This window comes from Geotrypetes seraphini, chromosome 7 (genome assembly GCF_902459505.1).
Source record: "Geotrypetes seraphini chromosome 7, aGeoSer1.1, whole genome shotgun sequence".
Lineage (NCBI taxonomy): Eukaryota > Metazoa > Chordata > Amphibia > Gymnophiona > Dermophiidae > Geotrypetes > Geotrypetes seraphini.
Genome location: NC_047090.1, coordinates 41,796,651 through 41,813,293, shown reverse-complemented (window position 1 = coordinate 41,813,293; position 16,643 = coordinate 41,796,651). Strand labels below are relative to the sequence as shown.

The window sequence follows — 16,643 nt, the reverse complement described above, 5'->3', positions numbered from 1 at the left end:
CCGTGGTGGATGATGTTGAGGACCCATTGTCCGAAGTTATAACTTCCCACCGGCTGAGAAAAAGAGATAGACGCCCTCCAATGGGTTGAGGCAGGAGTGGTGAAGGTTGGATGCTGGCTATGCCCTGGAAAATCAAGTCAAAAGGGCTGAGTCGGTTTTTGTTGAGGAGGATGCTTGACAGGTTGCTGCTGCTGCTGTCTAGGTGTTTGCCTCTGCTGTTGACGTTGTCTCCTAGGTTGTTGAGGGGCAGACTGTAAGGGACGAGCCACATAACAGCGTTGGTAAGTGGATTGCTGTCTAAAAGGACGTGCTGGTGGAGGCTTCTTTTTGGTTTTAAGAAGGGTATCCCAGCGTGTTTCATGAGCGGAGAGCTTTTGGGTAGTTGAGTCCATGGATTCCCCAAACAGCTCATCCCCTAAGCATGGTGCATTTGCTAACCGGTCTTGATGGTTAACATCAAGTTCGGATACCCTCAACCAGGCTAAGCGGCGCATGGCCACAGACATAGCTGTTGCTCTAGAGGTAAGCTCAAAGGTGTCATATATAGATCTTACCATAAATTTTCTGAGCTGAAAAAGAGAAGAAGAGCATTGGCGAAAGGCCGAACGTTTCCTCTCAGGCAGGTACTGCTCAAAGGAAGCCATGGTGGTAAGGAGATGCTTTAAATAAAAAGAAAAATGAAAAGCATAATTGCCAGATCGATTAGCTAACATCGCATTCTGATAGAGACGCTTACCAAATTTGTCCATGGCTTTACCTTCTCTACCAGGAGGGACAGAAGCATACACACTAGCTCCTGAGGACTTTTTCAGTGTGGATTCCACCAGGAGAGACTCATGTGGAAGCTGGGGTTTATCGAACCCTGGAATGGGGATAACTTTATACAGGGAATCCAATTTACGGGGAGCTCCCGGGACAGTGAGAGGAGTCTCTAAATTTTTGTAAAAAGTCTCCCTCAAGATGTCGTGAAGAGGGAGTTTCAGAAATTCCTTTGGAGGCTGGTCAAAATCAAGAGCATCTAAAAAGGCCTTAGACTTTTTAGACTCAGCCTCCAAAGGAATGGACAGAGATTCACACATGTCTTTTAAAAATGACGAAAAAGACATGGAATCATGTTTGGAAGAAGGATCAGGAATGTCAGGTTCATCCTCCCCCGAAGAACACTCACCTTCTGAAAGAAAAGGCTCTTCGGAATCACCCCACAGATCAGGGTCTCGAATATGGGAACTACGGTCCCGAGACTCAGGGGTGGATGGTTCCAGGTGTCGGGACTTGTGTACCGACTTACCCGACCTCATCGAAGCGGTACCGGGAGATGTTACATGTTGCATCGGAGCCGAGGTCTGTACCGACTGGTGTTGAGTTGTCGGCTCCGGTGCAAGGATTGGCATCGACACCGATGAGGTCGAGTGTAGCGGTACCGAAAGAGAGGAAGTAGATAAAATAGGTCGTTCCACTCTCGGTACCGGCGGCTCAGACGAGACCGGCACCGGAAGGTTCGGTGTCAGGATATCTGGAAGGAGTTGTTGGAGCTGCTCCTTCAGCTGTACCTGCAAGATGGCCGCAATGCGATCATCAAGGGAGGGCACCGGTACCGCCTTTTTCTTCTGCGGTACCTGCGGTGCCGCTCTACACCCCGGAGATGAGGAGCCCGATGTCGAGGGACTCACCTCGATAGGGGCGGAGCGCTTCCGCTGGCGCCTCACGGTCGGCAGGATTGGGCTCGCTGCACTCGAGACCGGAGGACGCTCTAGCGGGGAAGGCTTCTTAGCTGGCTTACCTGAGTGCTGGGACGCCGGTGCGGTGTTGCGCGGCGTCGAAGAGGAAGGTGCCGACTGAGTAGGTGCCGAAGTCGGTGCCGATGGAACGGGGTCGGACATCTCGGCACCGAACAGTAATCGCTGTCGTATTTGGCGATTTTTCAATGTTCTTTTTTTAAGTGTGGCACAGCGGGTGCAGGTGGAAGCCTGATGCTCAGGACCCAAACACTGTAGGCACCAGTTGTGTGGGTCCGTGAGAGATATAGGCCGAGCACACTGCTGGCACTTTTTAAACCCTGGCTGAGGGGGCATGAAAGTAAAAACGGCTTCAGCCAAATCGAAGGCCGAGGCCTCGATGGTGGCAGAAGGCCCCGCCGGGGAAAAACGAAAAATGAAGAAAAAAAAATAAGATTTTTTTTTTTAAAATGAATCAAAAGAAAAAGGCAATAGAGCCAAAAAGGTTTATGCGAGCGGGAAGGCAAGTAGAAAAAATTTCAACAGTCGTTGAAAAACGCGTCTTCTTAGCTCCGCGGAAACTAAGAAACTGGGGACTGCGCACCTGTGTCGGGCGGGAAGGCACTCGCGCATGCACGGTGCGGCCTCTAGAACTTTCCAAGTTCTTAGAGTGCAATCACTCTAAAAGTGTCCGTACCGGGGCTCCGTCGGTGCCGTCACCCATCAGTCAAGAATATGCTGCCTGCTTGTCCTGGGATAATATCTGATATGGATTCAAATTTCTTCTGTGCTCTTGAAGTTTCCTTTACAAATCTTAATTATAAAGTCTTTAAGGGAATGACCTTCCTTTGGGAAGTGCTCACCTACTTATCTACCATTCTACATTTTTCTCTAACAGTTTATTATATTATTTATGAAGGCTAATATTTGCCCTTAATTTCTGGCTTATTTTCATCAAAACACCCTTCTTCATTTTTCCTATTTGAATCATACAATACATTCACAGCGAACGATTGAGGGCCTTATATTTTGAATGGCTTTCCCATGTTGTTCACTAAAAGAGCAGTGATATGTGCTGGTATAACCAGCATTGTGGAACAAGACACCCACAATTCCTAAGTACAAAATCCATTGAAAGGTAACAAGGTCTGGTTTCACACCAGTTTAACTACCAGATTTTACTTAGTTTAACTCTAGATTCAAAATTTAAAAGGCATATGAGAAGAGAGTAGTGTGTTAGAGCTACAACCTCAGCACTCTGAGGCTGAGGGTTCAAACCACACACTGCTCTTTGTGACCCTGGGCAAGTCACTTAATCTTCCACTGCCCCAGGTACATTAGATAGACTGTGAGCCCACTGGGTCAGACAGGGAAAATGTTTGAGTACCCGACTAACCCATTCTGAGCTCCTTTGGGAGGACAGACTAAAAAAATTGAATGAATCAATGAATCGGTCAATCTCTATCTACATATTAAGCAAACACTTTAAGTGGCTCCTGATCATTTTCCATTTGTAGCAAAGAATCATTTTGTTGCATTTAATAAGCCAGTGTTTCTCAAATCAGTCCTGGAGTACCCCCTTTTCCAGTCAGGTTTTCTGGATATCCACAATGAATATGTATGAAAGAAATTTGAATATAATGGAGGCAGTGTATGCAAATCAAGTTTATGCATATTCACTGTGGATATCCTGAAAATCTGACTGGAAAAGGGGTACTCCAGGATTAAGTTGAGAAACACTGCAATAGGATATACTTGTGCTAACAGTAAATATTGTACTATTTAACTATGTATTTTATATACACTATATTAAATTTCATATCATAAACGTAAACCCTAACACATTACATTACACAACCCTAATACATTATATTACACAAATACAATTTTCACTAGGTAATAGATAGCTGTAGCCAAGACTTCTGCTTTGAGAAACAAAGGCAGCATATTTCCAAAAGACTCAAATCAGAAACCTTTAGGGGACTCAATTAATAGATGCACAGCCAGTAGAAAAATATTATGTTCTGAGCTGCTTTTATTTTGGAAGTAAACAGAGAGCAGGTCCCAGAGCACAGACTCAGGTTTCAAATGCAGGTTCTGACCTTCAACCAATCAGCCATGACAATAACTGATGGATCCGTGATTGTGCTAAGCAATTCTTTTGTAGCTCTCTTCTTTTCTTCCCGGTAATTTTTCTTCTGAACCTGTCACAGATGAAAGTGAAACAAATATTTCATTTTATAACAGCCAGATAAATCAGCTAGAATACCAAAACTTGTGGGCAATGCAATTTCCTTCATTTTTTATGCTTGAACCTTTGTATTGTTATTTTATTTCCTTCGCTTTCTTCAAGTCTAGTGATTTTCTCTTCTTTATGAAAATGTTCCAATGCTAAGCATGGTAGTCTGAATCCTAATCCTTAAACCCCATGGTGCTTTCAGTTGCCAGAGGGTTTCACAGCAACTACCTTTCCTGTTGCTTAACCCTTTCAGGACCAAGGGACATATTTGTCCCATAACTTTAAAATCCTATAAATTTTGATTGGGATAGTCTACAGTTCTAAATTTGATATGTACGGATTCCATATGATACTGCCTTTATGTAAACAAACTGGTTCCGACATTCATTCATTAGCGTCGTTGCCAGATTGACGAGAAGATTCACTTGCCACACTGTCCATAAGCCAGAAGTTTGATTTAAAAAAAAAAAAATAATGATATTTCACAAAAAAAATCAATTTTTTGGCATCTGCAAGCCCTTTTTACCATAAAAATGTCATCAAAACCACAAAAATTGGCCTATGATCCTTATGGTCCTGAAAGGGTTAAGGTTACCAAAACACAAGCAACAAATCCAAAATGAGAGTGGCACATAGAAAGCAGGTTATACAGCATACATAAATGTTCTTGTGTTAAAGGTTTAATTGCCACTGATTATAAGGAAGGGGAAGTGTTTATAAAGAAGTTATACAAACACCTCAGGAGTAAACAGAATAAACCTTTCTGCAAATGATAATTTACATTATTGTGTGTGTGTGTATATATATATATATTTATATATATATATATATATATATATATATATATATATATATATATATATATATATATATATATAAATATGGTGAATGCTGCTGCTGAGCGCCATTCAACAGAAAGGTAGGGACCTTCAATATGAGAAGCGGTGCATCCAACCTTAGTAACAGTGTGTGACAAGTTTTCAACTTGTTCGGTGCAGACAGTTGGCTGTGAGCCACAGTTGAAAGGTGGTGTATGTTTTAAACTGTACCGTAAATCATGGATCACGAACAGCGCATTAACATAAAATTTTATTTCAAACTGCAAAAAAAAGCATTAAAGAAACACACAAAATGTTAAAATTAGTTTATGGTAATGCTGCAGTGACCGTGAAGACAGTTTACAAGTGTAATGGTTGTGAATTGGTTGAAGACAAGGAGATATAGGGACATCCTTCAACATCAAAAACCCAAGAGAATGTTGAAAGAGTAAGCAAAATGATTCAAACAGGCAATTATAAGAACATAAGAACATAAGCAGTGCCTCCGCCGGGTCAGACCATAGGTCCATCCCGCCCAGCAGTCCGCTCCCGCGGCGGCCCGAACAAGTCACGGCCTGTCTGAGTCACCAGAAGGGGCCCCCTTGCCACCTTGGTTTCCCATTGAGTCCTATCTTCCCATCGAAGTCCTAACCCTCCGGTCTTGCACATGCACGACCTGGTTGGATTTCTATACTTATTACCTAGTTAGCTTTCTATACCTGTGTTACATCCCAGCACCTCTCTCAGTATCCCACGATCCCCCTATCCCTCAGGAATCCGTCCAATCCCTGTTTGAATCCTTGTACTGTACTCTGCCTGATCACTTCCTCCGGTAGCGCATTCCAAGTGTCCACGACCCTTTGTGTGAAAAAAAACTTCCTTGCATTTGTTCTGAACCTATCTCCCTTCAGTTTTTCCGAATGCCCCCTCGTGCCTGTTGACCCCTTCAGCCTGAAGAATCTGTCCCTATCCACCCTCTCCATGCCCCTCATGATCTTGAAGGTCTCTATCATATCTCCCCTGAGCCTCCTTTTTTCCAGAGAGAAGAGCCCCAGCCTATCCAACCTCTCGGCGTACGGGCAGTGTTCCAGCCCTCTTACCAGTTTCGTTGCTCTCCTTTGGACTCTCTCAAGTACCGCCATGTCCTTCTTGAGGTACGGCGACCAATATTGAACGCAGTATTCCAGATGCGGACGCACCATCGCTCGATACAATGGCATGATGACTTCCCGCGTCCTGGTTGTTATGCCCCTCTTTATGATGCCCAGCATCCTGTTGGCTTTTTTCGAGGCTGCTGCGCACTGTGCAGATGGCTTCAGTGATGCATCCACCAGCACACCCAAGTCTCTCTCAAGACTGCTGTCTCCCAACAATGCCCCTCCCAATTTGTAGTTGAACAACGGGTTCTTTTTCCCTATATGCATGACCTTGCATTTTTCCACGTTAAAGCGCATTTGCCATTTGTTTGCCCAGTCTTCCAGCTTGTCCAGGTCCCTTTGCAGGTCCTCACACTCCTCCCTGGACCTAACTCTGCCGCACAGTTTGGTATCGTCTGCAAATTTTATAACCTCGCACTTTGCCTCCTTTTCCAGGTCATTGATAAATATGTTGAAAAGTAACGGCCCCAGCACCGATCCCTGTGGCACACCGCTCGTGACTCCCCGCCAGTCAGAGTATTGTCCCTTTACTCCGACCCTCTGCAGTCTACCCGACAACCAGTGCTCGATCCATCTGTGCACATCCCCTCCCACCCCGTGGTTCCACAGCTTCCTAAGCAGCCTTTCATGTGGCACCTTGTCGAAAGCCTTTTGAAAATCAAGGTAAATGATGTCTATAGGTTCCCCATTGTCCACCCGACTGCTTATTCCCTCAAAGAAGTACAGAAGGTTCGTTAAGCATGACCTTCCCTTACAGAATCCATGCTGGCTTGTTCTCAGTAGGCCATATCTCTCGATGTGCTCGCAAATACCGTCCTTGATCATAGCTTCCACCATCTTCCCTATAATTGAAGTCAGGCTCACCGGCCTGTAGTTCCCGGGGTCACCCCTCGATCCCTTCTTGAAGATAGGTGTGACATTCGCCAATTTCCAGTCCTCTGGTACCTCTCCAGTTTTCAAGGATAGGTTGCAAACATGCTGGATTGTGCCCACTATTTCTTGTCCTAGTTCTTTAAGAACCCTTGGGTGGATCCCGTCCGGGCCCGGCGATTTGCCGCATTTTAACCTGTCTATCTGCCTGAGGACATCCTCCTTACTTACCTCTATGTGTTCTAATTTTTCAGCCTGTTCCCCACTCATGAGCTCCTCTGAGTCCGGTATATTAGATGTGTCTTCTCTCGTGAAAACCGACGAGAAGAACGTGTTCAACCTCTCAGCTACCTCTTTATCCTCCTTAATCACTCCCTTCCTATCCCCATCGTCCAACGGCCCCACCTCCTCTCTCGCTGGTCGCTTCCCCTTTACGTAACTGAAGAATGCCTTGAAGTTTTTCGCCTCCCTGGCCAGCCCCTCTTCGTATTTCCCTTTTGCTTTTCTAACTTCTCGGTGGCATTCCTTTTGGCATTTCCTGTGCGCCTGGTGATTTTCCTCCGTTGGGTCCTTTTTCCATCTCCGGAAGGACACTTTCTTGTCGTTTATTGCCCTCTTTACTTCTGCTGAGATCCAAACTGGGTCCTTTGACCGCTTGTTCTTGCTGCCTTTCCTGAAACTTGGGACGTACATTCTTTGTGCTTCCTGCAGGGTGTCCCTGAATAAGGTCCAGGCGCTTCCTACAGTCTCCATCCTAAGGATGTTTTTGAGCTTCCTCCCCACCATTTCCGTCATAGCAACATAGTTCCCTTTCCTGAAGTTGAGCGCAGTTGTTGCGGTCCTCCTTACTGTGGGTGTCCCCCTTTCTAATGTGAATCGGATCGCGTTGTGGTCACTGTTGCCTAGTGGTCCTCCCACTTCTACCCCTTTTGCAGGCCCCTCTAATCCGTTTAGGATGAGGTCAAGAGTAGCACTCCCTCGCGTCGGTTCCCTGACTAGTTGCTCCATGAAGCAGTCCCTTACAGCTTCTACAAATCCCGTTTCCCTAGTGCAGTTGGAGTGACCCGTACTCCAGTCAATCCCCGGGTAGTTGAAGTCCCCCATCACTGTTACACTTCCAGTCCTGCATTCTTGTCTCAGTTCAGCTTCCAAGTCGTGTCCGATTTCCTCCAGCGTACCAGGTGGGCGATAGTACAGCCCCAGTTTTATGCCTGTACCCTTGTTTCCCGGCAAATTGACTATTAGGGACATTTCTGAGGATCTGAACATATCTCATGGTTCTGTTCAAAACATTTTAACATAAGAGTTGAACATGAAAACGACCTGAGAAATGGGTAAACTGTTCATCCTCCATCATGACAATGCTCCATGTCACACATTACTTCTAGTGCAGCAAAAACATTACTGATTGTCCTCATCCACCTTATTCACCGGATCTGGCACCGTGCAACTTCTGGCTCTTCCCCACAGTCAAAATGACAATGAATAGTAAATGTTTTGAATCGATTCAGGACACTGAGGCAATCATGACAGCACAACTAAAGACACTCACGAAAGAGGACTTCCAGAACTGCTTCAGAAAGTGGCAAGAACGATGGGTTAAGAGTTTTGGAAGTGAGGGGAAGTATTTTGAGGGGGATTAAAGGCAATATGTCTTTTACTGTAATACATTTTTTTATTGAAACATTCACTGTATTTTATCACACTATATATTTGGAGGGAATAAACTTAATGGTTAGTGCAGTGGGCTAAGAACCAAGAGAACCAGATTCAATTTCCCACTGCAGCTGTTTGTCCCTTAACCTTCCAGTGCCCCAGGTACATTGTGAGCCCACTAGGGACAGAGAAAGTACCTACATATAAACCACTTTGGCTGTACCACAGAAAGGCAGTATATGATATGCATGACCCATAGCCATAAAAGTTCATTAAAATGATCAACACAAAATGCCTATTCAACTGATATACTAACTAATTACATCTTAGGCAAAACACTCCAATGCAAGATCAAGATAAAGTTCAATCACAGAAATATACACAATGGTTCCTGGACATATTCTTTACTGCTTTCAAGAAGAATATTTAACAGCTACTCACTACATGCATTATTTTACGCATAAAAAAGTACCCATTGAAAAAGGAGGTACAGGTATTATTACCTTAAGAGATTTTCAAGGGTAAAGTACACAAGTAACTTCACTTGAAAATGGGGTGGGAAGTTCATGGATAAAATTAAAGCTATGAATTTAGCAGATATGCAGGCTGAAATTTGCCCTCAAAATTATACAGACCGAAGTAATAATGTATGTGGAATTTTATGCACCATTACCATATTATGTACCAATTTGCTACCAGGACTTACATCCAAGTATATTTGGTTAGCAAAATCTTCTACAATTTTTCTACAGAATATTGCAGAAAAAAGGCATTATCAAGAGTTAAATATATGTTTGGCAAGAGTCAAATTATATACAAAAGCTCTTCACAAACCTATCATAGTCGATTAGCGATTCTGAAACAAATTATATAAAGGAGCTCATCTATGAACCTAAATTTTTACATACTGGGTTGCAAAAACCCTAGTGAGCAGTACAGTTATAGGGTTGCTACATTTTTGGTTTAGTTCGTTTTCAGTCAGACTCATTCAGGTCCATTAAAGTAAACGAGGCAAACAATTTTGCACATACAGTGGGGGTTTTCATCCATTTTAATCAAACTTACTTAAAATTTGCATCTGCCAAAAAGGCAAAAGCACTCCAAGATATCAACTTTCAAAGAGGTAGCTGTTTTAGCTGGTGTAAAAACTGACTTAAAGGCAGGTGGCATTTTACAGACTAACTAATTTGAAGCATTAGCATTCACAAACCAAAAGAGGCACAAAACAGTCTCATGAAGACTAAGGGGCAAAATGACACTAACAGTGGAATTAAAACTCAAAGCATGGGAACAGGGGAGATTGAGGGGGGACATGATCAAAATATTCAAAGTACTGAAGGGAATAGACTTAGTAGCTAAGGACAGGTTGTTCACCCTCTCCAAGGTAGGGAGAACGAGAGGGCACCCTCTAAAATTGAAGGGATAGATTCCATACGAACATAAGGAAGTTCTTCTTCACCCAAAGTGGTAAAAAACTGGAATGCTCTACCGGAGTCTGTCATAGGGGAAAACACCCTTCAGGGATTCAAGACAAAGTTAAGTTCCTGCTGAACCAGAACGTACGCAGGTAGGGCTACTCAGTTAGGGCGCTGGTCTTTGACCAAAGGGCCACCGCGTGAGCGGACTGCTGGGCACGATGGACCAGTGGTATGACCCAGCAGCGGCAATTCTTATTTTCTTATGTACTTAGTGCAAAGCAGCACCCAGAAAATTTAATCAGTGAGCTGAATGGGAAATGGAACTTGTGTGAGGGGGGATACAGGAGTTATAGCAAGAGAGAGTCGCAAAATAAATCTCAAAGTAAAACGAAAATGAAAAGTTCATAATATGCATTTTCTGACAAATCTTTTTATCCATAATAGTAGATGCAATTATCTTAAAAGTGGCCAAATTTGGGGGGAGGGCAACATAGCACTGAGAGCAGATGTTTGATTTGAGCGTTCCCCCAGCAGGGAACTGTTTCAATCATTGACTGAGTACCTCAGTGGTTTTCACTATGGGGAAGCAGAAAGATGCTCCATGGGTAGGTCCTCCACCGTTGGTGGCACTGAGATGTTTGGTTCAGGCCATCAGTTTTGGGTGTGATGACCCAACAGGCGAAGAAGATTGTGCCGGAGGAACTCCAAGTGTGTCGGCAACCTTAGCGGTGACTGAGCTTCGTTAAGCCCAGATCAGAGGCAGGCTCCCCCCCACAACCCAGAAGTGTTACCTAAGCAGGAGTGGCTGATGGTCTGTCTTCCAGAAGGAAGTTTTCATTGTTCAGCCATGAAAGGCTTGCCATTCATCAGCCTAATGGAGGACAAATGGCTGAAGTTGGAAACAACTTAGACTTTGGGAGATAGTTAAGCCTGCAATTGTGAATATGCAATCCCTATGGCAATGTATTATGGCTACTGGCTCTAACCTTAAAAAGGCAATTTTTGTGTTAGTGTAATTGTGGAACCATTTCCTCCAGTACTGAAAGGCAAGGAGACACTTTGTGGGTACACGGTGAGAGTTTGAAGAAACACGAGGAACAGTTGGTACAACTGAAACAACTAAAATTAGATATTGTGAAAGAAATATATTTTATCTCTAAGAAATTGGAATATAAGGAGAACCATCAGAGAAAGAACAATTTGAGATTCTTAAATTTTCATAGGTCTCCATTATCATTATCAGTGGAAATGGTGCGAAAGTACCTCTGGGAGATATTACTAATTTCATCTGAAACTATGTCACCTATTTTGAGAGTACAATATCTCACTATTAAGAGATACCTAGTTAGTTCAACACTGATAGAATTGAATCTCAACAATGTTTTGGAGAATTCATTGGAAATTATTACTGAGCGTACGACTCTCATTGTCACTTGGAGTATGATAGGGACTTTATATTGCATACTTATTTCAGGCATATAAATGAGCAGTTCTTTGATTCTACTATTAATGTATTTCCTGATATCTCACATGTTTCCCAGAGGAGAAGAAAGGACTTAATGGCACTTCGGCCATAGGTCCTGGCTCTGGGCGCCATGTATATACTGTATTAAAATTTCCTGCTAAATGTGTTTCAATTAGTGGAAAAATATTTCTTTTCTTTGAACCTAAGCAACTCTTGGAGTTTATAGAGGCTAAGGAAGGTGATGGGGTCATAGTCAGAACCGGGATCTCTTCCACAGGATAATGTGAACCAGTTATCAGTAATAAGTTTCCTGTGCTGCTACTCTTAATTTTGCAATGTTTCCTTAATAAATTTCTGTTTCTTTGGCCTCATTTAGTATTGTGGACTAAATAATGTTTAGCTTTCTTGAGGAGATTTATGATGAGTACTACCTTGTATTCATTGATCTGTATTCAAGTTTATTTGATTATACTTGTTTGCATTTTAAAATGCATAAATAAATTTAAAAAAAGTGGCCAAATGGGGAGCTATAGCCACAGCAAAAGCCTAGCCTATGCAAAGGATGCATAGGGAAAAGAATGATCACCATGAACAAAAGTTGATATTGCCTTTGTTAAAGGGTCTGGTTCTCATTTGGAGTACCGAGTGCAGTTCTGGAGTCCTGAGGGCAGCTATTAAAACAGTCAACAGTTGTCAACATAAAATATACAGAGACATATTTAAAATGTGCACACTGGATAAGAGGCAGAAAAGGGGAGAAATGATCATTCTAAATACCTCCAAAGTGACTCAGGAGTATTCTAAGGAAACAACTTGCAGATAATAGTATCTGAATTCAAAAAAGTATGAGAGCACATATTCTCTAAGGAAGAGGAAGGGACTTTTAGAGCTGACTAATGTTGTGGCTAAGTAGGCTAAATAGGCTACATAATTGTTTTGCAAATAAATATTTTTGTGTAGTTTTAGTCTTTCAAAAATGTATTTAATAGAAATATAAAATATGGTGCCAGAAAACAAACAGTAAAATTTCATTCACAAGAGCGTAATTTTATAAAGCTTTTTCTGCATGTGAAACACACCTTACAAGCAAGTAGCTGCTAGCAAACAATCCATCCAGGCAGTTTTATAACAAAAGCTTGCAAACATTTATGATATCCGTGCACAGGCACTCTCAAGGGTATAGTTTGGGCAGAGCAGGGGCACAGTTATGACATATGCAGGTACTTTATAAAATGCATTTGCCCAAAGTGCACACAAATATCTGTGCAGTTTATTTTACAATAGACAGAAGCATCTACATTGCCTTTATAAAATAGGTGTTTTGATATTTTTAAAGGTGCCCGGTTATAAAATTATTTGTTAAATAGAGCAAATAAATAGGATAGGGCACACCAATATCCACTATTAGTGCTTTTAGGCCACACTGAGGCTTTTTTAGAATTTTAGTGCACTAGTCTCAGACTGAAAATAAGGTTACTACTGGAAAAAGCATGGGCCATGCCAAAGAAAACCAATACTTTGGAAGAATTTATAATTCAGTTTTAAAATATTTAAGAACTACTGCCTTATCTTTTACTTCAAATTGCTATTTTGTTAAAATTCTCGTTGTTCCAGTTTTCACATGTCTGTCAGTCCCTTAACTTTCTACGTACATAGCAGAACCCAAAGACGGCAGAGGATCACACAGGAAGTTACCTTTTGGTACCATTTGCACATCAGCTGTGGAACAACAAACTAATCAATGATTCTTTCTCCAAAGCTCAATGCATTTATCCTCAAGCTGTGATAGTTGCAAATAAGCAGCAAGCTCAGCTCACCTTGAGAGTTTCCTTTTTTGTGAGTTTATTTGAGGAAATGTCCTTCTCAGAGCCATTGTAAAGTTTTGATTCTGACTAAAAAGCAAACCAGAATACATAAGAACAATTAATACACAAATGTAAACTTGCAATACATGTGGTGTTTCAGTATTTCACCTGTTTGGAGGCCAGAGATCATCAGGATAAATTCAAATCCTTTAGCTATTACTCCTATATAGTGTAGAAACAGTTTTTTAAATCATCTGTCTAAGATATATCACATCACACAGACTAACTAACTAAATTTAGAACAATTTCCCAAATCTGATTGCATGCACAAATCCAACAGACTACCAAAACCTGTTTTTTCTTTCTCTATATCTTTACCAAAATCTGAACTTTCCTCTCTGATCACATTACCAAAACCCTTATCCACACCCATATCACCTCTCTCCCCTTCAATCCATTCAAAATTCTGCAGCACGACTTATATTCCACCAGAGTCGCTATGCTCACATCACCCCTCTCCTCAAGTCACTTCATGGGCTCCCTATCCATTTCCGCAAACAGTTCAAACTCCTGTTATGACTTACAAGAGCATATACTCTGCTGTTCCACAATATCTCTCCTCTCTTCCTATACTCCTCCTTGGGAGCTCCGCTCATCAGTTAAGTCTCTCCTACTGCCAACGCCAGACTAAGTACCTTCTCTTTTGCTGCACCTTACGCCTGGAACAGACTGTCTGAGTCCATACGTCAAGCTCCGTCTCTGGTAGTATTCAAATCTATGCTAAAAGCCCACTTTTTAGAAATTGCTTTTAACTCCTAATGCCCAGCTAGCTTGTAAAGCACTCATACCTGTTTTATCATTCTCTCTCTGAGAAATTCTCTGACCCCCCTACTTGTCATGTGTGTCTGTTTTAATTAGACTGTAAGCTCTACTGAGCCGGGACTGTCTCTTGAATGTTTAATGTCCAGTGCTAAATATGTCTAGCAGTGCTATTTTAATAAGTAGTAGTAGTATTTTGCTTTAGCTTTAACTAAAATTTTTACAGTATTTTTTTAAAATACTAAAATTTTAAAGTTCTTCACTGATAAGTGAACACTGTTGTAGTGTAGTTTAAAAAAATAATATTCCATCAGGACAAAAATCCTGATACAGGCACAAATTGCACCCTAATGTGCAATAAAAAAAAATTACTTAGCACAAAGTGTTACTAAGAAATTGAGTGTCCATTGATAACTGCATATCAATTTTTTTTAACTCTGTGAAACAGAATCAAAAAGTATTAAATCACAGCTCTAAGATTTGGTAAAACAGAATTAATATGTGCAATATTCCAGGTGTACTTTGTACTCTGATAATCAAAACATTCCACTCCTGTTTCATAGCAAATATGCTTTAGGAGCTTGTTTAGTTCAGCCATGAGCCTGTAAGATATTTATTCGATATTTTTAGCACATTCTCTCAAAGGAGCTCAGAACGGGTTACAAATTAGGTAGTCAAGCATTTTCCCTGCCTGTCCTGGCAGGCTCACAGTCTATCTAATGTACTTGGGGTAGTGGAGGATTAAGTGACTTGCCCAGGGCACAAGAACAGCATGGGGTTTGAACCCACAAACTCAGGGTGCTGAAGCTATAGTTCAAACCCCTATGCCACACTCTCCTCCGCGAACTATGACTTACTCAAATTGATTTATTAAGGATTAATATAGGATTTTATATTTATGACAAATTGAGGGGGAGGGTCTTTGAATTCTGAACTAATTGAGCAATTTTGTTTTATCCTTTTTAGGTTAGGGGGGGAAGAAGCAGATATTAAAACACTGGCCCGGATTCAGTAAATGGCACAAAAAATAGGCACTGGGAAAAATTGATGATCAGCACTAATCTCTAAAGGAGACTCTAGAAGATGTTTAGCAGGGATCTGCACACCCAACTTTGGGTGCGAAGACAGACACCATTTGAAATCTGGTGTAAATACTGATGTGCAAGTAGGGCACAAATACTTGGAATTCTGTAACACAATGCACATCTTTTGTGAATGTTTCTGATCCTCCCAAGGCCAAGCCTCCTTCTGGGATGTGCGCAATATTTGGGCACAAATCTTGAGCATATAGCCAGATCTGCGTGTAAATCCAAATTAGTGTCAATCAACCAATAATTGCTTGTCAACAGCCCACTGATTTTTAGCTGCTCATTATCTAATTTATTTGCAAGCAAATCTCAGGATCGCTTACAAATCTGTGCATCACTTATAGAATCCAGGGGCATATGACAGCTAATAATCTTAACAAAATATGACTAAATCAAATCAGAAAGTTGAATAGACAAAGCAATACAGTACATGTTAATTTCATAAATGTTGCTTACAGTAATCTAAAACTATAACGGACGCCAACTTTACAAGCCATACCTTTACAGTGGTATATTTTGAGAGATATGCTTCTCAAGTACCACTAAACTTTGCCCTTTAATGTACTTATATAAGTACTTGTGCAGCAGACAATGTCAAAAAAGCCTTATAAAGTATTTATATAACAAGTTTAGTGGCCTTTTTAGTCATAATAAATTTGTAATTGAATACAAATTATATTGCGGAAAGGGAAGGATAAAAAAAGAAATAGCTTAAAAATCTCATGCTAACCAATAGCTCTGAATTAAAATGCAATTTACCAAAATGATATCTGAAACCACTGGTCTTGGGTATTAAGCAGATTCTATTTGAACATGTAAAAGGTGATTTTAAACAGTATACCTTCTAAGGCAGTCCCAAATATTCATATTTGATTTGGTCCCAAATGGTGCCCCAAAATTTAGAGAACAGACACGGTGACAGAATTCGTTACTGACCCTGTGGATAACCATGGGAAACCATCCCATGTCATTCTTTAGTGTCTATCTCAACTTCAGTCCTTCTACACCAACATTCTTCAATGCAAAGTTTGAGGGTCAGTGGCTGGGCCCATTCATACTCTGATTCTTCCCTCTCTTCTTAAAGAATGACATGGAAATGGTTTCCCATAGTTATCCGCGGAGATGGAGACGGTGTCAAATTCTGTCACTGTGTCATGCTCTAAAAATACATTATTTGTATTCAGCCAAACAGTGATTTCAATTCAAATATGAATAATTCAGGGCTCTACTGTGCTAAATCCTACTGAAATAAACACGATCTCTAATTTCACATTACTTCTTTTTATTATTTGTTATGTTAAAGCTCAATGCCCATTATTCATATTTGGTAGTTGTATTCGGTTGAATAGTAAACATGCTATTTAGCACAGCCATTTCCTTCAAAGGGAAGATTAGGTTCTTACCTCAATAATCTTCTTTCTAGTAGAAAGACATACAGTATGAGTCTTGAACCAGTGGTTATTCACCTCTATTTGCAAGTTTGCCTAGAAGGCATTATCTATATTTTTCAGCTCCACCTCCTCAGACACTGCTCTGTGCCCCTCAGTTTATACCAAAGCAGTTGAAAAGCACTACATAGAGACAAATAAAGAA

At 41.4% G+C, this 16,643-nt stretch overlaps 1 protein-coding gene across 3 annotated transcripts in view; it reads right to left on the bottom strand.

Moving 5' to 3' along the window:
* OSBPL8 (oxysterol binding protein like 8) overlaps window positions 1–16,643 on the bottom strand; it is a 247,305-nt gene that overhangs the window by 133,868 nt on the left and 96,794 nt on the right. For all 3 annotated transcript variants that reach the window (XM_033951170.1, XM_033951168.1, XM_033951171.1), the window contains 2 exons: window positions 13,156–13,230; window positions 3,818–3,919 (listed from right to left, as the gene is read on the bottom strand). In XM_033951170.1, coding sequence (XP_033807061.1) covers window positions 3,818–3,919; window positions 13,156–13,230 — 177 coding nt within the window. The remainder of the gene's footprint in view (window positions 1–3,817; window positions 3,920–13,155; window positions 13,231–16,643) is intronic.